This window comes from Dipodomys merriami, unplaced genomic scaffold, assembly GCF_024711535.1.
Source record: "Dipodomys merriami isolate MVZ:Mamm:240054 unplaced genomic scaffold, mDipMer1.0.p SCAF_34, whole genome shotgun sequence".
Taxonomy (NCBI): domain Eukaryota; kingdom Metazoa; phylum Chordata; class Mammalia; order Rodentia; family Heteromyidae; genus Dipodomys; species Dipodomys merriami.
The window spans coordinates 16679361-16695007 of record NW_027204937.1 but is presented as its reverse complement, the minus strand read 5'-3'; the positions used below and the strand labels follow the sequence as shown (position 1 = coordinate 16695007).

Genomic DNA, 15647 nt, shown 5'->3' with positions numbered 1-15647 from the left:
CACACATCATCCCTGAACCAGCCCAAGTGAACATTATGACCTTGAACTTTTAGGTGTAATTCTGAGCTCCAGGCTCAGAACAAGAAATGAAAGAAGAGGTTGAGCCCCCTCAGTGACCAGGAGGAGGGCCAGCAGAAGCTTGCCTGCCACCTGATGCTATGTGTGTCTTTAAGAAAAGTCTTCAAGTCACTCTGCTCCTGACAGAAAAGAAACAGTGTTTAGGCTGATCAGGGGCTCTGGATTCTCTGGGATTTGGGCTGAAAAGGCTTGGAGAATAGGGTGATAGAGATGTTTTGGTGTAAAGAATGTAGGGGACAGCATCTTTTCCCTCTTCTTATGAGGACACTTCTGGGCAAGAGCTGAACAGGAAGTAGATGGAGAGACAGAGCCCCCACCTAGGGCTGGAGCTGGAGGGAGGAGAAGCCTGATTGGCCAGACCAGGCTGGGAGCTTCCTGGAAGAGAAGGCCATGATATGGCTCCATTTGGATTCCCCATCACTGCCTGAAGGCCCTTTAGGGTTCTCCCCATCCCTGCCAAACCACAGTATATAGGCAAAAACTCAAAAGGCTTGGCATTCTGGCAGCTCAAGGTAAGACCTGAGCATGGACTCTCTGAGGCTTCACTTCACCCTTGTCTCCCCTTCCTGAGCAGAGATGCACTGGGAATGGAAGTTATCCTGTAGCCTGGAACCTGTGCCACCTTTCACAGCATCTCCAGTCCCTGAGTCCCCTGAGGCCCAGGACAGACTACTGCTCAAGGCTAGGCCATTACTGACACCATCTGTGTCCAAGACTACTACTGAGGGCTTGGCCATTACTATCTTCTGTGTCCATCTTCCCTGGAGTGTCAACATGGCTGATGTCATGATAATGGTGAAGGAGTGTCCCTTCTTCCCAGGGACTCCAGGGGCTGAGCTGGGACTTTTAATTCAGTTACCAGGCTCAAGGCCAAGTGGCCCTATGGCCTTGTGGTCCATCCCCCTCAAATGCATGTGTGAATGTATATACACACACATCCATACATCCCCACCTGCTGGCCACATCCCCAGTGGAGCTTGAGCAAGTCTTCAGGAAGTCGAGCCCAAGGAGACTTTTGGGGGGCTGGTGATCCCAGGACCAGCATCCACCTCTTAGGATTTTGTGATCAATTTCTCAAAAGCATGGCCTCCTGACTACCTGTATGAGCACCTCGTGGTTTGTGTGTTTGAAATGCAAATGCCTAGAACTCTCCCTCAGAGTTGACTCTGGAGAAGAGGCCCAGACTCCTGTAGGTTCCACATGTTCTCAGGAGCTCCTTCTGCAGAGCGTGAGAACGTCTGCATTCTGGGGATGGGGCTGGAGGGTAACGGGTGGGGATCCTTCTCTCTCACCAGCCACAGAAGGCCGGCCCCATCCTGGCAGCTCCCCATGCTCTACCCACCTGCCTCTGTCACTAACCTCTGTTCGTGTCTTGTTCTCAACTTTCCAGCCAGATGTTTAGTAATAAGCGGAGTTTCTTTCGGATCCACGCCAGCTGGAGACCGAGGTATCCCCTAACCTGCTCCTCCTGTTCCCACTCCTCTTTGTCCCCTCACTTCTGGGACTGGAGAGGGGGACAGGATGGGTCAAAGACAAGGTGCATGTGCCTGCTGCCTGTCATCTGCCTTGGCTCTAATGATCCCCTTGCCTTCTGGGGATGCCTTTGCCAGGTCTGGGGCATGGGCACAGCGTGCCTGAAGGCACACTCACAGGAGCCTTGGGCATGTGTGCTGGCTCTGCTACAGAACCGTGTGTGATCTTGACCAAAATGCTTCTCTTCTCTGAATATCTGTGGAATGGGAAGATTGAACTAGAGGTTCTCTAAGGGCCCTTCCCCCTCTGACTTGTGCCAGGCCTTGGGTTTAGCTTCCTATCTCCTCACTGCTTATCTGGGAACCTTGCAGATGTCTGCAAAGATGGAGTCTGGACTTCCCTTGCTAACCAGAGACCCAACTTTTCCAGCTGCGTTACAGCTATATTCATGGTGGCTGCCCTGTGCCAGCTCGTGCTTTGTCCACTGAGGACATGAAGAATAAAACATGGTCTCCCAAGAGATGCAAAGGATAATTGTAATTTTGTGCCATGAACACACAAAATGAGGAAGCAGAGGGGCTGTGGAGCCCTGGTTGGGCACTTGATCCAGAGGCAGCCCTGAAAGGGGTAGCTGCTAGGGAGAGTACCCCGTCCAAGGGAAGCAGGCCAAGGCACGGAGGCAGCCATGAGCCAAGCCATGAGCCAAGCAGCCAGTGCAGGCCGGATTTGAAAGTATGTGTCAGAGCTGGGAGTAGGAGCAGGGCTGGGTCATGAAGAACCAAAGTCTATCCTGGGCTTTATCCTCTTGGCCTTGCATAGTGGCCAGTGGGGACAGAGCCGTTGTCTGTCTGTCTGGGCTTCAGTCAAGAATAGCCTTTCTTAGAAACATGGGGTTGGATCACTCTCTAGCCACCACTCATTTGTCACATAGCTTTCCGAGCCTCAGTTTTCTCAGATGGAAATGCAGATAATAGGCTGGGCTTCCTCTAGAATCCTGCCTGGCTCCTGTAAATGTGGACCTCGTGCAGTTCAGTATGTTTGCAGTTAATATTTTACATTTATTTATTTATTATTTATTTTGGGTCCAGTCGTGGGGCCTGAACTCTGGGCCTGAGCACTGTCCCTCAACTCTTCAGCTCAAGGCTAGTACTCTACCACTTGAGCCACAGCGCTACTTCCGGCTTTTTTCTTTTTGCTTATGTGGTGCTGAGGAATCGAACCCAGGGCCTCATGCATGCAAGGCAAGTGCTCTACCATTGAGCCACCTTCCCAGCCCCAATATTTTACTTTTAAAAAGTTGCTTGGGACCTATAACTGTGGGGAGTGGGGCCACAGTGAAGAGAGAAGCTGAGGAGACTCTGGGTCAGACCTGCCCTTCTGCAGAAATGGCTTGGTGGGCAGGACAGACTGAAGGACCAGGGCAGGGCAGAGGGCCTGCAGTGAGACTGTTTCCATGGTCCCTAAAGAAGAACCACAATAGAGGCAGGTGACCCTCGATCCCTAGGTTGGCATTTGACAGGGAGAGGATGGATACTAACAAAATTCCTTGTGGAACTGTGTGAAAGGGGCTAGCTGGGTCCAGCAGAGCAGTCAGGGGCAGCCTGTGCTAGAGCTTGCCCTCCCCCAGGCAGTTGTAGCAAGACCCACCCCATTCTTCTCCCAGGTACCAAAAGCCCCTTAACCCAGTTTCTTGACCTAGGCACCACTGACATTTTGAGTGGGATAATTTTTTTTTGTCTTTTTTTTTTGGTCTTGGGGCCTGAACTCTGGGCCTGGGCGCTGTCCCTCAGCTCTTCAGCTCAAGGCTAGTGCTCTACCACTTGAGCCATAGCACCACTTCCGGCTTTTTCTGCTTATGTGGTGCTGAGGAAGCAAGCCCAGGGCCTCATGCATGCAAGGCAAGCACTCTACCACTGAGCTACCTTCCCAGCCCCGGGATAATAATTTTGCATGGGAGTCTTCACATACATTATGGGATGTTTAGCAGCATTCCTGGCCTCCAGCCATCAGATGCCAGGATCATCCCTTGGTGCTCAGTTAGCTCCCTACTCCCCACTTTGAGCACTTGTCCCCCCAAAAAGAGCACAGTCTCTAAAGTCCGAGATAAGGATCCCAGGCTTATTCTATGCCTCTGGGAGCTCTATGACTTTGGGCTTCATGTCCTCTTTTTCTGCAGATGTGAGATAGGGATGGTAGATTCTGAGTCCCCCACACAAAGAGGCTGAAGCTGGCAGTCAAGACTTGTGTGCTCCAAGGAGCCTGAGAAGGGGACAAGCTCTTTGGTGCTCATTTGTAAGCAAGGTTTCTTTGAGCTTTTCGGTTCCAGAGAGGCTAATGTGAGCCTTTTTCTGGGCCCTACCCAAGGAGCTGGAATCCAGGACCACTCCTGGGAAAAGAGTGTCTTCTTGCATTAAAGAGGAGCCAAGGTCTCTGACTGGCTGGAAAGTTACAGAATTCCACAAACCAGGCCGGAAGCTCGCTCCTTATTACAGAATCAGAGCCAAAAAGGGACCTTTCAAGGCCTCTAGTGCAAGCCTCAGCCCTATCCCTCCCCAAGTCTTGCAAAGTACAAGCATAGTCTTTTTTGGGGGGGTTCAGTTGTGGGGCCTGAACTCTGGGCCTGGGCGCTGTCCCTCAGCTCTTCAGCTCAAGGCTAGTGCTCTACCACTGGAGCCACAGTGCCACTTCCAGCTTTTTTCTTTTTGCTTATGTGGTGCTGAGGAATCGAACCCAGGGCCTCATGCATGCAAGGCAAGAGCTCTACCACTGAGCCACCTTCCCAGCCCTGCAAGCATAGTCTTATTGCACACTTCTTGCTACAGGGAGGTCTGTCCCCCTTTCCCAGACTGCCATCAGAGCCAGATGTGCTGGGTGCATTGATCCAGAGTTCTGGGTCCTTGGCTGAAGTGCCAAGGCCTTCTTCAGCCTTCTCCTTCTCTTCCACATGGAGGAATGGAGGACAGGGTGGGGTTGCACGGACGGATGGGTGGGGGTGCTTGCCGGCATGAGAGCCTGCAGGAATGGCTCTGCATAGGCAAGTTTGGGAAAGCTGCCCTCAAACTTCAGTTGGAATCTTTGGATGTGTTTGAGGGATCCTGGGTCAGCAAAGGGCATGCTAGATTTCAGAAGCCATCCCTCTGCTTTCTTCAGGGCCCCGATCCTTACCTATAACCTCTCCCCTCTGGACAGAGGCCCCTGCCCCCAAGGATGGTCCCACATCCGGGCCGCCTTCCTGAAGGTGCCCCTGGTTTCGAGATCTCCCTCACCTCAGCACCTTGACTCTTCACTCCTCTCCCATGCTTCCCACCCAGCACCGAAACCAGAATCTGTCTTCTGTGCAACCCTTGATCCGAAAGTCCCCGAGAACAGAGAACATGGCTTATCTCACCTTTGCCACACCTCAGGCCTCCTCAAAGACTGACTGTGCTCTTCTGAGCTGGAATCCCAGACATTTTGGGAAGGGACTTTCCCCCAAACCTGTCCACAGGGAGTCCTTCGGTGACAAACTACAGGGGAGGCAGCAGTGACGCCTCAGGGCATGGAGTAAAGGGCGTTTGCATAGGTCCTACCCAAATGGCTAGAGTGGTTCTTGAAGCTCTTGGACACAGAGTTACTCTACCAGGTATCGGTTCACCAGGGCCCGTTCAGAGACGACCAAGGCATCCCCTACCTGTCTACCTCCAAAGTTTGGGGATGTGGTAGGGAGCCAGGTACAAGAAGAGAAGTCAGAATGCATACCCAGACATGTACATGTGTTTGAATGCACACAGATGTGTAGGGTGAGCTGGGTGCTTAGGGGGTAGGATGGATGAGTGGGTTCCAAGATCACATGGGACATCAGCTCTAGTGAGCAGGGGAAGGGAGGGAAGATGATAGAATAACAGGTTGCCAAACACAGACTTCACCAGGGAAGTGGGCACTGGGCATGTCCTGGGCATTCATTTGGGCCCAGCAATCAGATTCTGGGGCCTACTTTACAGCGGGCCTTCACCTTGCAAGCTGCCATGGGTACCATCATATGAAAGTCTGTGTGTAATGGAGACCTAATTTTGCAGTGTACTACTTGCACATCTGTACCAGGTCCTAGAACCCTGACTTGACCAATGCGTGTGTACACACATGTGCACACGCACACACACACCATGTATATCCACACTGTGCATGTGTACACATACCTCCTCAACCCCACCCAGCCAGCTCCTGTGTACAATGAGGACTCAAGGCCTCCTAAATGTGTATGAGGCCAGGTAAGCTCCATTCCTCAGCAGCCAGTCTGTGCCCAAAGGAGTTGCCACCTCCACTTTCCACCACTCACCTGGGACTTGGCCCAGATCCTCTGTCCTCCTGTCTGTCTCTGACTTCCTTTTGGACTTCTCTCACACCTTCCACTCTGACATCTGTCTCCTGTGAACCCCTTATCTGTCTGAGAAATGTGGGGTGTAGGGGGGAGGTAGGGTTGGGGATGGGATGTGTTCCACTTGACTCTGATTCAGTTTCCAGTAGGAGTCAGGGTCCCCCTTTACTATGCCCCAATGGCTACCCCAAAGTCCTAAGTCAGCTTTGATCCCCTAGCCCCTTATTCCATCCCTGGCTAACTTGGTTCTCTTCCCAACTGCCCTGCCAGCAGCCGGATGGGTATCAAAGACCGCATCCGTATGGGCAGCTCCCAACGGCGGACAGGTCCTTCCAAGCAGCACTTGGCACCTCCACCAATGCCTACCTCCCCGGGCAGCGAGCAGGTAGGCGAGGCCACCAGCCCCACCAAGGTACAGAAGAGCTGGAGCTTCAATGACCGCACTCGCTTCCGGGCTTCTCTGAGACTCAAGCCCCGCACCTCTGCGGAGGGTGAGCCCTTGGAGGTCTAGGGCCCTGGACCAGCTGGGGGGGGAGGGGGAGGGCCTGGGTACTGTCTCTTAGCTTTATGTTCCACATTCAAGTCTGTTGCTCTACCACTTGATCCACATCTCCATTTCCAGCTTTTTTAAGTGATAAATTGAGATAAGAAATCTCATGGACTTTCAAGGTTGGCTTCAAACTGTCATCTTCAGATCTCAACCTCTTGAGTAGGATTACAGGTGTGAGCCACAGGTGCCCAGTGGGAGGTTGTTTCTTGATATCTGCATGCAACTTGGATGATGATGTAGGCAGAGGCTGCTGCTTCTTTCTGCACCTGGCCGCCATTTCTGGAAAGTGCCAGGGCTGGACCAGATTCCCTGGAAGATCCCTCCTAGTTGCAAGACATGTTCCAGGCTGGGGAAAGAGGATTGTGAGTAGAAAAGATGGAGGATGGAGACAGCCAGTCTCTTTGATTGCCTGTGTTGTGTCAAGATGTCCAGGCTGACAGCTCAAGAGAGCTTTTATCCTGGCAGGTTATAGAACCCCCAAACTAGTCTTTGGGAGGTGCTGACTCATGGAGGCCTGGGAATGGTTGATGCCAGGGGACTTCCTTCACTCTCTCCCTTCCTTCTGCTGGGGAGGGGGGCAGTGTCATCTCGTTTGCAGTGCAGGGCACCAGCCCCACAGGAGCTGTTTCTTATCTTTGCTTTACGGGCCTTCCCTGGTAGCAGGGAACCAGCTACGTGGGAGGCTGTGGGGGAACTAGCCCCGAGCCTCCTCCTTCCTCACAAGAATAAGGACCACATGGATATGTGCAGAGCACCAAAGCCCTTTCCCCAGAGCCCCCGTCTTGCATTTGGGGTGAGGACTAGCAGGCTTTTCTCCAGGGCCGTGTGTATCCTCTCTGCTCAGAACAGAACAGATGTTCCATTCACCTGGCATCAGGCAGATGTTTTCCCTGCCTCACCACAGAGACCTTTGGGCCTGAGTGCCCTGGGGTTTTTGGACCTGGATAGGGCAATGAGGGGCAGTAGCCAGGGAAATAGGAGCCTCGGCTGCTTGGTGCCCCAGGATGCTGCTGGGCCTTTGTCTATTGATCCATGTAATACAGGGTATGATTCCCTCTGCTGCTGACTCTTGGACTATGTAGACCATTCTTGTCTTTTCAGAGGTCCCCTCAGAGGAAGTAGCCGAGGAGAAGAGCTACCAGTGTGAGCTCACTGTGGATGATGTCATGCCTGCGGTGAAGACAGTCATCCGCTCCGTCAGGTGAGGCTGAGAGCTGAGGTGAGCACTCCTTCCACCTGTTACCTGCTGCTGCTCCCCATCTGGGCTGCCCTCTTGGCCAGGCCTGGCCTGGCTCCCAGTGTGCCAGCTGCTGCCCTCCTGGAGTGCAGGAGAGGTAGGCAGGTGACAGGCAGCTCCTAGCAGGGCTTGCTTCTCTGCATCATGTCCAGAGGGCCTGGCTCCAGGGGCTGGTGGCGTGGCCACTCCCTGCTCCCTGTCTTTACACAGGCACCATCCTTCAAGCTCCTCCTGATCTGCTTCTCTGCTTCTCTCTCCTTTCTCCATCTCCCAGTTCATGTCAGGCCCTTTCCTTCTTCTCCTCATTCATGTCAGCACCTGTCTGTCTCTCCTGGGATCTCTGTCTATGCGGCCTTCCCAGCTTCTCTGTGCTCAGTCCCAGGCTCCTTTTCTCTCTGCATCTCATCTCAACTCTCTCTCTCCTTGGGTGTCTTGGTCTCTTTCTCTCCAGACTTCCTATAGAGCAACACTTTTCAAACTACAGGTCGAGATGTTTTGAAATCAACTTAGTGAAACCAAATTAGTGGGGCTATGGTAAGCATTAAAAAAAAAAAAAAAGAACGGGGCTCAGTGGTAGAGTGCTTGCCTTGCATGCATGAGGCCCTGGGTTTGATTCCTCAGCATCACATAAGCAGAAAAAGCTGGAATTGGGGCTGAGCCTCAAGTGGTAGAGCGCTAGTCTACAGCTGAAGAGCTGAGGGACAGCGCCCAGGCCCAGAGTTCAGGCCCCACGACTGACAAAAAAAAGAAGCCATGAGAATGCATCTGTCGTACTGAGGGGAGGGTAAATAATGTTTATGAACTTTGTTTTTCAGTTATGTGTGTGTGCGCATGTATATGTACGTGTGAGCTGGCTTGCGATATAAAATACATTTTTATGGTAGGGTTGGCTTAAAAAGTTTGAAAGCCTCTGCTACATCAGCTGCCATGACAATGGGGACCCATCTGTGTGTGCTATAGCCAGGGCCCGGGTGCATCTAGCCCTAGATACTTGGCCAGGAGTCCTGGCTCTGTCTCCATTTCCAGCCTGCAGCTCTAGCCCCAAAGGCCCCTGAGTTCCAAACCTTGTGGACTCAGTTCCTTTCTTTCCTCGCTCAGACATCTGCTTGTAAGCCTCTTGCCCTTGTGTTTGTTTTGAAATCAGAGTCAGCAGGATCTTTTCCCAGAGTCTGAGATCTCTCCTCACCCCCTTTCCTCTTCCTGCCATGTTCCCTGTGGTCATTATCTAGAACATAGTGCCTGAGCTGCGAGGACTGTTATTTCTTTAGCCACCACAGCACAGACCCTTCACACTCAGCGTGCCCTAAACCTAATCTTTCTTCTGGTCCTGCATTGCAGACAGTGACACCACCACTACCCACCCTGTGGCTTCAGTCAACCTGGACCGGGAAGCCTTTCCGTCCCACCTCCTGAATTGCTCGTAGCTGCCCCTTAGCTCTATTCCACTGCTCCTTTGCAGCTCAGCTCTGTCCCCTGAATCTTCCCCTCTATGACCCTGGCTCTGGGCACTCATGCTACAGCAGAAAGAACCCCCACCCCACCCTAGTGCCCACTCTGCCAGACTCTTAAGACTGCAGTCTTCTTCATCTTCCAAATAGCTCATCTGTATCCTCATACTGTCCCCTGCTTGGGGACAGACCCTGGACAATCATGTACCTGTTGCTGCCTCTCAGAACTAACATACCCCCATGCCTGTTTCCAGAAAGCTTCCTTCATCCCCCACCTCTTGCCCTGGGGCCAGAAAAATGCTACTCTCAAAGCTTGCCCCCTTAACTCCCGAGCCAAACCTGTCCCTTCTCATTACTCCCAGCCCTCTTTCTCCATTATTGGATCATGTATCCTGTCACTCCATAATTGTCTGTGCCCTCTCAGTCTCCCACCTTGGACCTAGGCTCCTTGAAGCCAGGATTGGATCTGACTCCCCTTGAGTGTCCAGGGTCTCACAGCAGTGCCAAGTATTTGTGGGATGAATGCAATATTTCTTGTGGCCCATCTAGCTGAGGGACACCAGACTCACACCCTACCTCCCCAGGTTACCAAGACTACAGATTCAGGCATATGAAAAAAAAAAGAAACTTTAAAAAAACCAAAAAAAACTTATTGAGCCAGCCACTGGTAGCTCAAACTCAGGAGGCTGAGATCTGATGATTGTGGTTCAAAGTCAGCCCAGGCAGGAAAGTGTCTGTGAGACTCTTATCCACTATTAACCACCAGAAAACTGGAAGTGGAGCTGTGGTTCAAAGTGGTAGAGCAGTAGCCCGGAGCAAAAAAGAACTCAAGGTCCTGAGTTCAAGCCCCATACACACAAAATTATTGTTATTATAGAAGTGACATTACATTTATAATTTACAGGGGTTACAGTTACATAAGTCAGATAATGATACATTTCTTTTTAGACAGTGTCACCCCTTCCCTCACTCCTAGTTTTTCCCTCTCATCCCCACCCACAACTTGTATAGTTCATTTTCAACAGTGTCTAGTGAGTACCACTGGGGGGGGAAAATCAACTTTTGAGGGCAGGACAAAGGGGAGCATGGTGGTGGGTGGGGCATCCAGCTGAGGTTGCTTGCAGTGGCCTAAGCAGGACTGGAGCTGGACAAGTGGGTGGCAAAGGGGCAAAAGGAACTGAGAATGAATCCCTTACTAGAACTGGGCCCTTCCTCTGAAACTCCCTTTCTCCTCCCGCCCCTCCACACCAGGATTCTGAAGTTCCTAGTAGCCAAAAGGAAATTCAAGGAGACACTGAGACCATACGATGTGAAGGACGTCATTGAGCAGTATTCAGCAGGACATCTGGACATGCTGGGCAGGATCAAGAGCCTACAGACTCGGTGGGTTCACCAGCCCTCTGGGTGTTGGGCAGGGGTGGGGGTGGGGGCTGGGGGCTGGGAGCTGGGAGGGCGGGCGGTGTGCACCACCTAGGGGTAGATGCTGGACCAGAGTTTCTGGGCTGAGTAAAGTCACTGCCTCACAGCACGCGGCTAATTTTGAGGCTTAAGTAAAACTCAACCATAGGTCCTCTGTATGGGCCCTATAGAACTGCACTCCCGGGCGGGGGTGGGGGGAGAGGGGGATAGAGGAGTCTTAACATCGACTGTTTCCTGGGCCCAACGCAATGGGCCTAAAATAATCACCAGCCTCCCATCTCCCAAAGGGAAAGGCAGCTTGTCCTCCGTGGCCACCTCTTGCCTCTGGAGTCGCACATCTCTTTTTAGGCTTGGAGTTCTTGTGGAAGGGCTCCTTTTATGGTTCCTTTTTCCTACAGGGTGGACCAGATTGTGGGTCGGGGACCCGGGGACCGGAAGACTCGGGAGAAGAGCGACAAGGGGCCCTCCGAGGCGGAGGCAGTGGATGAAATCAGCATGATGGGACGCGTGGTCAAGGTGGAGAAGCAGGTGGGTGTAGGATGGCCGAGCTAGTCGACTTGGGTAGGCTTCAGGGAGGAAATGCGGGGAGGAGGGAGAGGGTCTCAGAAGCGCGGCCTAGAGGCACTGCTGGCTACCGCTGCGCCCCAGGCCCGGCCCGCAGGAGGCAAAAGCCCTCTAACTCTGGCTCTCAGTTGTCTGCCCTGGAGTGTCTCAAACAATTTCAGCTCAACTCCCCGCGCGCCCCGCCCCCGTCCCCCCTACTCCCTCCCCTACCCCCATCCCCTCGGCCCAAGCTTTGGGCAAACTGCTATTGAAAGCCCCTCAGCTCTCCATTAGCCCCGCCCACCACCGAGCCCCGCCCACCACCGAGGCCCACCGCCTATCAGCCCCGCTCTCCCTTCGCTCTGCACCGCCCACCGCCGTCGCCCCGCCCCCGCCCGCCTCCCAGCTGTGTCCTGCCCCCAGGTGCAGTCCATCGAGCACAAGCTGGACCTGCTGCTGGGCTTCTACTCGCGCTGCCTGCGCTCCTCCGGCACCTCAGCCAGCCTGGGCACCATGCAAGTGCCGCTCTTTGATCCCGACATCACCTCCGACTACCACAGCCCCGTGGACCACGAGGACATCTCCGTCTCCGCACAGACGCTCAGCATCTCCCGCTCGGTCAGCACCAACATGGACTGAGGGGCTTCTCCGGGACGGGACGGCACTCGGCCGGCCCCTCGGCCAGGAGGCCACGCCCGCCCTCTGAGGCCTCGGGCCTCCTCTCTTACTTGAACTCGCTCCCTCGCGGGGAGAGAGGCCACACGCAGTATTGAGCTGCCTGGGCGGGTGGGCGGCGGATCTGCCGCGGGTGGCAGGCCCCCCAGGAGCATGAGATGCCAGGCCATGTGGAGGGCTATAGCAGCAGCTGCCCCATGGCCTCTGGGCTCCCCAGTACCCTGCCTGCTCCATCAAGGCTTGACCTGGCCTGTCTGGCAGGGCATTGTGCTGAGAGTGGGAGTGGGCCCTGGGCCCTGGGCCCTGACACAGCTTCCAGCTATGCAAGGCGAGGTCTCTGACCTGCCCTCCGGGCAGAGCAGGGAAGCCCTCCTGCCAAGTCCCCACCCCTCTTGGGGATGGGCCCAAGGTGCCCAACAGGTACCCACAAAGCACAGGACCCTGCCACAAGGCAGATGGGCACCACATATGCAAACTATGTTAAATATGCAACTTGGGGACCCCCGTGGGGTCCCTCTGCCTCTCCTCCATTGGGAGATGGGCTCCAGAAGTAGCTGGTCTCAGGCTGCTCAGGCTGACCCTATCCCTATTCTTTGGCTTATCACTCCATCCTCCCTCAGCATGGGGCCTGGTTCTCCCCTGCCCTCCCATGTTCAGGTATCACCTCACAGAGACTTCCACTTTCTGCTGGATGTCCACTCCCCTCCTTGGCCCTCCTTTGACACTCAGCACAACTTTCTGTATTCTCCCAAACCTCCCTGACAGTGCTCCAAGATTAGGCACACAAAAATGGTCCTTTAGTTTTCCAGACATAAAGAAAGCCTCAAGCCCACTCACACAGCCATCCACGCTTGGAGACACGAGCACAGAGCCACCTGCTCTTTCCTGCGCCCCTGTAGCAGATGTGGGTGTGCAGGCCTTGCAGGGAGAGGTCTACTAATAGGTAGGTAGTTTCTCAGTCTTTTGGGGCAGGATAAGGAGCTTCATTTACAGTGACCCGAGGTCTCTTCAGGGCTACCCAGAGCTTTACCGACTCCTTTTCCTCAAGAAGATAGACTCCTCACTGGTCCAGGAACCTTGATTGCTGTCTCTGCCTGCTCCTGAGGGCCTCCTAGGTATCCATACAGCAAAACTCAGGCCCAAGTCTCTGGAGCCTGCACTCTACGTGGTGAGACCCCTGGCCCACCCCTTTCCTAGTCACTCTAATTCTTAGAACAATAATCCATCTAGAAATGACACCAACTGTGCACCTGGTTGGCCCCATCCCACTTCTTCAATTCAGTTGACAGCCCTGCATCCTGGCATTCGTGCCCAGCTGCTGCAGGACCCCAGAACCACTTTCCTTACCCTTTTGTTTATCTTCTGCAAAGCCAATACAGGTGGCAGGAGGGCTAGGGGTAGTGGACCAAACCCAGCCTTCTGTGGGAGGCCAGGCAACAAGAGGCTAAGACCAGGCTGCATCTCATACTGGGGACCTGCATGCACCAGCACCAAAGCTTGGGCTGGAACTTGCTCAGCCTCATGGGGGCCCAGCCTCTGCCCTTGCGTGCCCTCTGCATGTACCATCATGCCCTAGATGGAGTCTATCTTGGCTTGCCATACCTGCACTGCACTGTTCCCAGAGAGCCATTCCTCTACCTTGCTCAGAGACAGAACTGCAGAGAGGGGCAGGAGAATAGGACTATTACCCTGTGACCAAAGGAGATATGGGAGAAGCATCCCTTCCTTCCATGATCCAGGTTCCCCCTCCTAACCCGGTTCTCGGATATGCAAGTACCTCACTTTGTTAACTTATTAACTTATTGGTTTCATTAAAGTTTTCAGCAGGAGATGGTTGGTCTTTGTTTTATTCAGTGAGTATGGGATGAGGCTCCTGGTTTGGGGATGGGGACAGTTGAACTCTGTTGTCAACAATAAGAACTCACCCCCAAGTCTAGGGGGAAAGATTTGGTTTCATGAACAACTAGACTAGGTGCTTAAACATATGAGAAATCTTTCATGTGAGGAATCTCCCAGGCAAGTCGATCTATTATGATGACCAGTAAACATGGTACCATATTTTCTAAGAGTTTGGCCAATCAGGGAAACAGAAAAAAATGTTAAGTTTTACAACAAAGAGAGTTTACTATGGGGAGTGGATATCCCTGTTGTAAGAACAAATGGAACCAGAAATAGCCAAGAGAAAGTGGTTGTGGGAGCAGTGACCCTTCTTGGGCTGTAGGAAGAGGCCAGGGGATATCAGAACCCACAACCTTAAGGTTGGAGGTGTAGCCCAGAGGTGGAGCACTTGCCTCATATGCCCAAGGCTCTTGATTTAATACCCAGAACCACACACACAAAAAGTACTCACAAGCTTGCTGAGGGGGTTCCCCATAGTGCTGACACGGAGGTCTGAAGAGGAGGGACTCTGACTGGTCTTGTACTAGATATAGTGCAGCTCCTCTGGGAGGGCAGAAAAAAGCTGAATGGTGGAATCATCTGGGCCACCTGGCTGTTGCTGATAAGGCTGGGAGACAATGGTATAAGGAAGTCTCCAGGCCCTCTGGTCTCCCTTCTTCTTATCAAAGCCATAGTATCACACGATGCTTGGAACTTAAAACGGCTTTTGGACACTCGGTTCCATACACATCAACCCACAGATTTTCCATATTATAATAGAAACTCTCATCTAATAAGATGAAACTGCATCATACAAATGAGGACACTACTCCTCCCCCCAAATGAAAATAACACAAAGCCCCATAGTCCAATAATGGTGTCCATCTCCAGGATTAGTCACCAAATCCATATGTTGATGATGTTAATTGTTCTTTAATTCAGTCACAATCCTACCTGTAAATAAACTCAAATTAGGAATCACATTTTTTTGTGTGCCAGTCCCAGGGCTTGAACTCAGGGCCTGGGTGCTGTCCCTTAACTTTTTTTTTTCTCAAGGCTAGTGTTCTACTACTTGAGCCACAGCTCTACTTCCAGCTTTTTGGTGGTTAATTGGAGATAAGAGTCTCATGGACTTTCCTGCCTAGGCTGGCTTCAAACCATGATCTTCAAATCTCAGCCTCCCGAGTAGCTAGGATTATAAGCATGAGCCACTATAGCATCCAGCCATCACTTAAGATCGTCATAGGAAACAATAAAAGGAGGAGTTGGAGGTATGCCTCAAGTGGTAGAGTACCTGTCAATGAGTTCAACTTCCAGTCTCAGACAAAAAGTAATATGAGAAAAGGAGGAGGAAAAAGTTAATATATACATGATACACAAGCAAGGAAGAAAATATGCATAGCTGGGGCTGGGAAGGTAGCTTAGTGGTAGAGTGCTTGCCTTGCATGTATGAGGCCCTGGGTTCGATTCCTCAGCACCACATAAGCAGAAAAAGCCAGAAGTGATGCTGTGGCTCAACTGGTAGAGCGCTAACCTTGAGCTGAAGAGTTGAGGGACAGCACCCAGGCCCAGAGTTCAGGCCCATGACCGACCAAAAAAAAAAAAAAGACAAAAAGAAAGAAAGAAAGAAAAAAGTAAAAGAAAATATGCATAGCTGCAGTAGACTTTTTTGTGGTAATTGGTCACATGCCATCGTTTGTGTATAATTTTCTTCTCTGCTCCTTTGCCCTCAGCCAATACCTCATTGGTTAAGCTCTGAGTGAAGTGACCCAAACGATTATTTCCAAAAGTCTGACTCCTTAGTGGTTCACAGCATTTCATTAATTTTTACTATTGTGCATGGAATTACACTCAGCTCTTAGTTTTCATGGGGGAATTGGTCTATGCTTAACCCATTGCAGATACCAAAACCTGTGGGTACTCAAGTCCTTGTACAAAAAGGTATATTATACACATCTTCCTGCACATCTACTTTCCTTATACAATGGTGAT

General features: G+C 52.3%; 1 protein-coding gene across 1 annotated transcript in view; it reads left to right on the top strand.

Moving 5' to 3' along the window:
* Positions 1-13588, top strand: part of LOC138803286 (potassium voltage-gated channel subfamily KQT member 4) — a 52258-nt gene extending 38670 nt beyond the window's left edge. The window contains exons 10-14 of the mRNA XM_069987107.1: positions 6176-6396; positions 7557-7656; positions 10392-10523; positions 10958-11087; positions 11526-13588. Of these exons, the coding sequence (XP_069843208.1) occupies positions 6176-6396; positions 7557-7656; positions 10392-10523; positions 10958-11087; positions 11526-11741 (799 nt within the window). The 3' untranslated portion in view covers positions 11742-13588. The remainder of the gene's footprint in view (positions 1-6175; positions 6397-7556; positions 7657-10391; positions 10524-10957; positions 11088-11525) is intronic.
* Positions 13589-15647: the final 2059 nt, after the last annotated feature.